Source organism: Chelmon rostratus, chromosome 5, assembly GCF_017976325.1.
Source record: "Chelmon rostratus isolate fCheRos1 chromosome 5, fCheRos1.pri, whole genome shotgun sequence".
NCBI classification, from domain to species: Eukaryota; Metazoa; Chordata; class Actinopteri; order Chaetodontiformes; family Chaetodontidae; genus Chelmon; species Chelmon rostratus.
The window spans coordinates 5,723,189-5,732,648 of NC_055662.1; the positions used below are offsets into that span (position 1 = coordinate 5,723,189).

At 41.4% G+C, this 9,460-nt stretch overlaps 1 protein-coding gene across 3 annotated transcripts in view; it reads left to right on the top strand.

The window, feature by feature from the left end:
- The window catches only part of ift81 (intraflagellar transport 81 homolog), a 28,464-nt gene extending 19,803 nt beyond the window's left edge, over window positions 1-8,661 (top strand). For 2 of the 3 annotated variants that reach the window (XM_041936379.1, XM_041936377.1), the window contains 8 exons: window positions 2,815-2,964; window positions 3,874-4,002; window positions 5,666-5,755; window positions 6,564-6,650; window positions 6,775-6,846; window positions 7,097-7,182; window positions 7,435-7,480; window positions 7,708-8,661. In XM_041936379.1, coding sequence (XP_041792313.1) covers window positions 2,815-2,964; window positions 3,874-4,002; window positions 5,666-5,755; window positions 6,564-6,650; window positions 6,775-6,846; window positions 7,097-7,182; window positions 7,435-7,480; window positions 7,708-7,890 — 843 coding nt within the window. In that variant the 3' untranslated portion in view covers window positions 7,891-8,661. The remainder of the gene's footprint in view (window positions 1-2,814; window positions 2,965-3,873; window positions 4,003-5,665; window positions 5,756-6,563; window positions 6,651-6,774; window positions 6,847-7,096; window positions 7,183-7,434; window positions 7,481-7,707) is intronic. The other variant, XM_041936378.1, reaches the window with a different exon arrangement.
- The last annotated feature ends 799 nt before the right edge of the window (window positions 8,662-9,460 follow it).

Consider the following 9,460-nt stretch of genomic DNA (forward strand, 5'->3'; position numbering starts at 1 on the left):
CTTAATATTGTTGCACTTCAGTTGGAAATCCTTCAGCAATCACATCTTCTTTTGCCTATGCACACATTACGCTCGCAGTTAAAAGAGTGGACTATAAACAGCTCTGTATTAGCAAAGGGACGCTGATAGATGGGGGCTGTGCTGTGACCGTGTGCACTGTGTGGAGGAGAATTTTTATAGCTCGGTGTTTGACGCACGCTGATATCTGTGAGGTGAGAGCTGGGCTCTCTGCTGAGGCAGAAAAGTCCCAGCATGTCTGAAATTGCAACCGCTCTCTCCCTGCTTTCCTGTTTGTCCTGTGGGGCTGCCGTCTATCACCGTGGACGGTGTGTGGGCATTCTGTTCCAGGGAGGCTGGCCGATACTGACCTCTAACCTGCCTGTGTGGGTTAATCTCTGTCACAAACATTTACAATGCTACATGTAGCATTTTACCTTTGATACATTGTTGCCACATTATTTTGTGACATTTGGATAATTACCGGTACTTAAAACAAGCGAGACTAATGCACACAGAATATGGCCCCTCTACAATGCATTTGATTTATGATTTCTACAAATTTTTCAGATTTTCTGAGACTTTTTCTGGGTTATTGCGTCACACAAAACTGAAAGAGGGTGATGTTTTTGCTGCAGAAACTAAACTAATGCTTTCACTAATCCTGGCAAATGAGGGAGGGAGTGAAGTATCAGTGGAAAAATGACTTCTAGCATGTTTATTCTTTTCAGGAAGGGAAAAGAGAGCAATCATCTGAGCAATGCAGTGAAGGAGAAATAGCTACTTTTTCTTTCTGACATGAAGAAATGATACAAAATGTAAAAAAAAAAGCAGTGCTGAAAATAGTCAATGTTCGACATAAATTATTCCAGTATACTACAGTTAATTTGAGACTGACTGACATATCTTTAAGCTTGACTGAAAAGATGTGAGGGAGCTGTTTGTAGAGACAAAGAGGGCCCTTGAGACTATACATGAATGAAGTTAATGGAAAATGTTTAGTCAAACACAGCTTATCAGACTCCCCCGTAGTTTTGGGCCATCGGCCATGGTGGAGATGATCACTTTATCAGAGGTATTTTCCATTCTGCTGGTTATGTGTCATCACATGCCACCCACCAACTGCAGGGTCTCTATGAGAGCGATGACTACATCTGCTCGTCACTGGTTGGCCAATAACACGAAGCCACTTTATCAAGCAGCCCCATCACACTGGTTAAATTTAGTCTTACTGCAGTCGGGACACCACTGCTGATCTGTCGAAGTTGCTCACTTTTTCTTGAAATATTGTGGTGGTCATTGTAATTGGCTATGTTTTATTTTTAAAGGGATATTCTGTATGCTACTCTGCTGTATGTTGTACACGTAATTATTTGGAGTATCTGCTGTCCATTGTTTGGATTGACTTGTTTGCATGCAAGTGCGTGTTGGTGTGAATGTACTGTATGTCTGAGACAAGTGGCGGTGTTATGACTGTGCTGTTGGCCAGTTTAATAGCAGTTGTTTTGGGGGTGCGGTGCTGGGAAGACTATGCAGTATTATTCTCCTGTGCTAATTCCTCTCTCAGCCATGTCTGCCCTTGATGTCCCAAAATACACAAAGAATAAATGTACACTGACACCCACTCACTCACCCCTCACTCACACACACATCAAGTTTCATGGATTCCCAAAGGACATGAAGCACATTCTGTGATTTCTGGAGCTGTTCTCCCGTGTCCGTGTTCATTTATAGCTGCTCTTCATTGTGGAGGAGTTTCATTGTGTCCCGACAGGCAGTCAGGGTGGGCGAGTGACTGAACAGCCACTCAAAGCAGTTACTCTGCCAGATGAAGCTGTTTGCTGTGCATAGCTGGCTGTGAGTCTGAAAGGATGGAGTGACTGTTTCAGATCATGCCATGGTCCCCAGTCACTGCTGTTCGCTAATCCCTTCCCTCCCCTGGCTCTACCCATTGTCTTCTCCTGTGGCCTTTCATAGTATCTCAGCTGTGCTGGACACCGCATAGTCAAATATAAACTGTATGCATGTTCACTGTATTTGCCAAAGAAGCCATTTGTCTCTGTGAACCAATAGTAAATGGTAATTGTTATGGTGTTTGCTTTTACAGCTGCTATAATTGATATGTTTTATTAATTAACAATGGATGCCTACATGTATTGACAGGGGCCACAGACAAATTTACCTGACTGCAGTCCCCTTGAACTCTATCAAGTGTTTTAGCGTATTTCTGCTTATTTAAGTTGAACTGCCTGCAACTGCACTGCTTAGTTCAGTGTCATTGTTCTCTTTAGCTTTGTAGCCAGATTGAGCAGGCAGTGAATCACTGACAAAAAAACCTCTAAAAACCCAGTGCACACTACCCGCCAGCTGTCAGACAGACAGAGTTAGTGACTAGCTGGTGAACCTAGTGAAGCGTGTAAACAGCTACTGTGAAGAGCCAATAATGGCCCTCGGGAGGTGGTAGAGACCAAACAAGAGCCAAGGAGCGAATTTTGGACTGACATTTGTCAGTTAGCCAGACACACAACTCCAACTGAATGCTAATGTTGCTCTGTAACTGCTGACTGTGTAAATAAGCAACAGTTTGCAAACCAGTTTGCCACATGAGCTCAGGGGGTTTTATTTACAGCTTGTTTTCACTGCCCTCAAAATCAGATAACAGGTTTAAAGACCTTCTAAATGTCAGTGTACCAAAAAAACCCACAACAGTCCATCTGAAAGCATTGTTTAATATTCATTTCTCTTAAACCTAATGCAGTATCAAGTGTTCTTTGCATTTGAAGTTAATGTTGAATTCTGTTTCTTTGTTCCTCAAAGCTGAAACGTTTGGTGGTGAAATTGCGAAGCAAGGGAACAGTATACAAGAAGAGACGTCAAGAAATTGCTGAGTTGAAAGCAGAATATGGAGTCCTGCAACGGACAGAGGAAATTCTGAAGCAGAGACATGAGACGGTCCAACAGAAACTGGTAACTCTTACTCCAACTCCTGTTTTTACTTTTCATGTAAGACCAGCAGACCAAACAAATATTTACAGCCAAGCAAAGGGAGAAATAGGATGTACTTGTTGCTTTTCGGTCAAGACTTTTCAAATCCTTCAGGATGCTGTGCAAAGTTAGTGTAAGTAATCACCTCTTTAAATGTTCCATATTCTACATAGACTAAAGAAATCCTACAAGTCTTGCTCACACACTCCTGCTGCCATTCCATATGTGCTGTTTTCACTTGATCTCCCCATTCACACAGTGTGTGTTAACAGCGAAGTGATAGAAGCTTCCTGGAAATGGCTTCACACTGCTGTGCGGTTCCAGCACCTGCCTTGTTGATCGGCTGTCTGACGCAGGCAGAGCTGCTATTTCTGATGGCTGCATCTGCTGCTCCTCCTCTGTCTGCATCCCACATGAGGATTTGTTAACGCAGTGAAAGTTTTCTCTTTGATCACATGTCTCGCTGGCAGTGTGTCGCTTCTCTCTTCACGTGTGAGCCTGGTTTTTCAGCTGGTTGCATTGTAGCATTTTTTTATTGGATGGAGTCAAATGGCCGATGTGACGAGTGGCCTGCTCTGTTGCTGCAGTTGAAATGTGTTGCACCTACTTTTACTTACAGTATATTGCAAGACATAAAACTTGTTGTGTTTTCAATCACTTTTCATGTGATAGCTTCAGCAGCTATCCTTAGCTTCACATGTAATGAAGTTGTCTTGTGGTACATTGAAAGTAATTTTCAAAACAGAAAGTACACCAGTAGTGCAGTCATTAGCCCACTGACTCATATTGATGGAGACATTTGGGATGACTCCCTTACGATTTCTGAAGAATATCTGACTGAGTTTGTTTATTCATAAATGATGGCCGTCTGTCTCTGTTGTGTTTTTCAAGCAAACTATGGAAGCCGAGAAGGGCATCTCCGGCTACAGTAACACTCAGGAGGAGCTGGAGAGGGTGTCGGCCATCAAGAGCGAGCTGGACGAGAAGAAGGGCAGCACACTGGATGACATGTCTGAAATGGTAATTTTACCAAGGGCACATTTGGTAAAATCCACCCTTAGCTTAACTTTTTTCTTATCACTGCAAGAGCAGAAAATATCTTGATGACATTACAGATTGTCTTTTTGAGGAGAGTCTTATTTTAAAAAAGACAAATACTAACATTGATCGGGCAGTCAAAGCCTGATGAAATAGTGATTGTGACTTTTATGAGGCAGTGTTAATTATGTAGCGAAGATGGACTGTGTCATTGCCCTTGTCTTACCCCCCGCTGACCATAAAATTTCTAAAAAGCCTCTACACAGACATGGCTCACCTACACTGATGCTTTCACCTAGTTTGGCTAGTTAGACCGACCTTCCCCTCTGAACTGTTTTCAAGATCAACATCAAGATCAAGATTTCTTCTTTATCATTGAGCATGACATGTCAATGAAATTTGCATGGCAACCCCCATGTTAGAAACAAGATTATAAAATAAAATTAAGATACTAGAATCAAATAAACCAACTTGCAGTAAAAATATTCGTAAATGCAATAAAAATATACTAAACAATAAACAATAAAATATACGAGTGAAATGTACCAAGAGAATAAAATATACCAATGACATGTACCAACAGCAGCTGTGTATATACTGAATGCAAATGGCTGACCATTTAGTTAAGTGTGTGTGTACTTAAATGTTAAGTACACAGAAGGTGCAGGTGGAGGTGGAGGTGAAGGTGTAAAAGTGCAAACAAGTTTGACTTGAACAGACAGAGAGTTTGAGTGGTATCTCCCTCACTCTGTTGAGGCACGACACTTTACACCATTATCATTCTTATGGGCCTTTTCCACAGCAAACATTTTGACTTGTCACAGTACGAGTCCTGGTGTTGTGCATGTTGGCTCAGTGTCACACTGTCGTGGCTCACAGGGACACAACAGAGCCATCGTTACAGTTATTAATAAAACATGTCCTTGTGCTGCTATGACAAGTCAAAATATCTGCTGTGAAAAAGGCTTATTAGCACACAGTGTTTGGTGACCCATTGTAATTCCCAACACAGCTCCACCCAACTTGAGTTTTAGCATAAGTCTAATTAGCCAAAATTAGCCAGCAAAAACACCTGTGGGGGTTGAACCAACATAGCTTACAGCTTTAACCTCACCTCACACCGTCATCCATTTGTGTCAAGGCCGAGAGGAAAGTTGTAGCCGATTAGGCCGTGCTCCAAGCTGAAGCGAGTCTGTTGATCACTTTGGCAGCTTTCACAGTTTGGCAAACTGCAGATGACTCCTAATGATGGAGTCAAACATCCATGGTTCCAACCTGAAAGTAGACCTTTACTCTTGAACTTCGAAAGGCACTGCAAAGCCATAAAGCTGAAATCTATAATGTTTCAATTAATACTTAGAAAATGGTTATTGAAAGCTGCCATATAAACTTTATTGTGGCTGTAGATAGTCTCCTTACTCGTCTACTGAGAAATGTTGATCAGATTTGTCTGGGTTGTAATGCTGCCAGTAAACCATTAGTCACAGTCACATTACCTGCCATGTCCTCCGCAGACTTTAAATGTGTACAGAGCTGCAAATGTTAGCATAAAATTTTATTTCCTCTCAATTTACATTATGGTTATTGTAACATTCATGTTGTTTTCAGTTTTTATACAGTGTGTGCTACTGGCTTGGTTTTACAGGTGAAGAAATTAAACTCTATGATTGTGGAGAAGAAGTCAGCTCTAGCACCAATTATAAAAGAGCTGAGGTCACTGAGACAGCGGTGTCAGGTGAGAATCGCCCACATTATAACACCTCCACTTCAGAGTATCCTCACATCAGATCAGCTAGTGTTTTTAAAGAAAAGTTGCCTTCAAAAGCCATGACAAATCATTGTTGTTGCCCGACACACAACTCAGGAATAAAAGAATTCAGTCAAAAGTTTGATACAGATTTTTGAGTTGTTGCAATTCAACAGTCTGCAAGTCACTAAATTGAAATAAAACGGATATATGTAATTCATTCATAATCCAAAATGCTGTAATTCAACACTGGAGTGAAACACATAGGATGCAAAATACAGCTCTCACATCTCACATGTTTGTCTAAACAGAAACATGATAAACTGTGAATCTGTCCTCAGTTTCAAAGCAAATGCTGGACTCTTTACTGTGTGCCTGCAAGCGAGGACGAGCTAACTTGCATTGTGTCTGTGTGCTATCATGGACAGGGTCCATTAAGAATAATTTACATAGTCCATAAATAAAATGCACAAAGGGAAAGCCCCCCCACATCGCTGTGCTAAAGCGGAGGCTTAAATTTTCCTACATGTGTTCCCAGAATTGCTCTTCCATCTTACTGGGTAATGTCTGCTAATGAAGAGCTGCAACAGGAAGACATAAATAGACTTTGTAAGAGCCCGCTGTAAGTTAAACTGCTCAAATGCCAGCTGTGTTGTTACGTTGATGTAAAACAGCGCTGAGCGTATGACAAGAGGGCTGAAAATGGTGCATTCTATGTATTTGTGTCAATTCTCATAGAGTATTTTAAATCATTTGTCACTCTGTTCCTGTGTCTGACTGTTTGGATTCTGACCAGGAACTAAGCCAGGAATATGAGGAAAAGAAGACGCAATACGAAAGCTGTACTGCAGGTTTGGAGAGCAACAGATCTAAACTGGAGCAGGTACAGTAATTTTTATAGGGTATAATCAATTTAATTATATTTATGTATGTTTATCCAGTGTATTCTCGTGAGATATCTTATGGCTTTGATATGAAACATATTTGTTCTTGTTTGTCGTTCACAGGAGGTGAAAGCATTGAGAGAGGAGACTGCACAGGAGGAGAACCGATATCATTACATCAACTCCATGTCAGAGGCAAGTATTTTAAAAAGATAATATCTTAAAGCAGAGAAAGAAGCATTCTAGCCAGTACTCGCAGTTTGTATATCATCCATCATTATCACTGTTTTACAAGCCAAAATTTGGTAAAATTAAAACTGACACTCTGAACAGTTGGCTACCCACAGGGGTGCTGCAGGAGTGGATAAAATGTTGCAGCATTTTGCATGTGACCTGCCCCCAGACACCTTCTGTGACAAACTCAGTCTCTCTTTGTCCTCTACAGATCGTTGAGATGCAAATACAGCGAGCAGCTGAAGAGATGAAGGCCTACGTGTCCTCTGATCCGCAAGAGAGGAAGAAAGCCATCAGGTGAGCATGCTGAGCAAGGCCAGCCAGCTGCTCGTAAGATAAATACCCCTTTTACCCCAGGAAGCTCTTATTACAATACAGTCAATTTGGCTGCTGTCACTTTATCCTTTGAAATGGCACAGAGTTGTCAGAAACTCGTTACCACCTTGTGACATGACAATATGCTGAAACACTACGCCTTTATTTAAAAACACAGAGTGAGATCAACATGAAATTGCAATGTTTTAATAAAACCTTCTGCTTCTTTCACAGGGAAGTGTACATGAAGAACATTTCAGAACAGGAGTTACTTGGCAAGGTGAGAAAAGTGTGTCCAACACACGACCTCGCAGGTGACATGTGTCGATACTATTCCTTTATTCTGTGAAGAACATGACCTGAGGACTCATAGGATCTGTCATTGTTTGTAATTTAGCCTCTTAATACAATCAGTCGGTTTTAATCGGTGACTAGACTCATAATGTACAGAGTGGTGCCATTTTAAATTTCATCTTACTAATCGCTCTTTTCCTTTGCGGACTCCAGAAGTTACGTGAGAAGCAGAAGATGTTGAGGGAGAGCCACGGCGCCAACATGGAGCAGATGAAGATGTGGCGTGACCTGGAGCAGCTGATGGAGTGCAAGAGGCAGTGCTTCTTAAGAGCTCAGAGCCAGGCATCCATTGGTCAGGTCATCCAGGAGGGAGGAGAGGATAGACTGGTGCTGTGAGGATACATCTAGGAAGGGTCAGCTGCAGGTCACCTACAGTACATTCACTTCACAGATTTAAAATTCTACCTGAATGCGACACATCTACATCTTTTTACTATGTACTTGTTATATGTAAGCTGTTACTGGTCTCTATAGTCTATTCAAATAACAGAATCACAAGGTTTGTGTCATGGTTCACTGGTGTTCATCTTTTCCCTCCATCTCGTCTGTTACACGCTGCCATCCAGTAGCACTTTATAGTTTATCTTGCGTAAGACCCAGACCTGTATCTTCTTTGTGTTGACAAGGTTTCAGACCCTTTGAGAATCTGAAACTTAAAGAACACATGTATGGAGAGGTGTCGCACCACACTGGAGACTCCATTTTGCCGCATCTTTAAGACTACATGTTCAATCAAAGTGTCCAAAGATAACAGCATACAAAGTGGTGCACTTGGGATGTGACCGTGGTCAACTATTTTTGGCAACGACTACCATGACCTTGGACAGGGTGTCTTGCCAATTTTGGACTTCACTGGGGCGCCCATTGCTGGACAGTGCAGATGAAACAGTCATATTACACAGCTTGTTTCTAATTTCTATCACAACATACACTATTTTTCTATTGTAGATCCATATTTTAAGATAACTTTTGGCATTTAAGACATATATAGGTTGGTTGTCTGTGTATTTCTATTAAATTAACTTTATATTTTTGTCTCATGTTTCATTATAAAACATTTTAAATGCTACTGCATTATGTTTTGTTCCTTTAGAGTAGTATGAAATATGTTGCCTTTACATTGTGCTCTATATAAAAATACAGACGCAGTTTACAAGAATATATTAAAACTGCAAATAAATTTTATGCCTGTAAAAATCATCAAGTCAACAGAGCAAATTTAATATCCTGTACTAAAATTGACTCCTGTTTGAGCAAGTAACATGGCACACACTTCTTCCCACATCGACTATGATTTGAGTACCTCATGTTGTTCCCAACAAATGTCTTCGTGGATGCCTCAGGATCCCACCCTCCCTCCCACCCACAGACACTTAATCTGCTGTTGACAGCTGATGTTAGGGGCTCTTTGCCAAAAAGATCAAGTGTGCATTGTAAAAGTAACTGGATGTCCAGCTGTGCAGTGCCATGTTGTTATTATTACAGCGCCTTGTTCTTCTTGAGGCCTTGTAAAGATGTGTTAACAGATGATGCACGCCAGTCCTGTGAAACATCTGACAGTGAACCCCCCCGAAGGAACAAAGTGGGGGGCAGGGAGTTGACCTAATACCCTCACACCTCTTTAGCAAATTGGCAGCCTTTACAGTTGTTATGCAGATGTAGCTGATTAATCGGGTATGGGCTGGTTTTATTGATCATGCCTAGCAAAAAAGACTTTCTAATACATCTTGAGGCACTGATTTGTTTCCGAATCCTCCTCAGTTTTTGTCCTTAGCCACTGTGAATGCTTTGTCAAACTGCCTGTGACATGCTTGAGACACTGATCTGTCCTTTGGTTCTCCATTCATGCACTCTTTAATGTCACAGGAAAACGTGGGCCCCCCAGTCATGTGTAAATGAGGTAGTA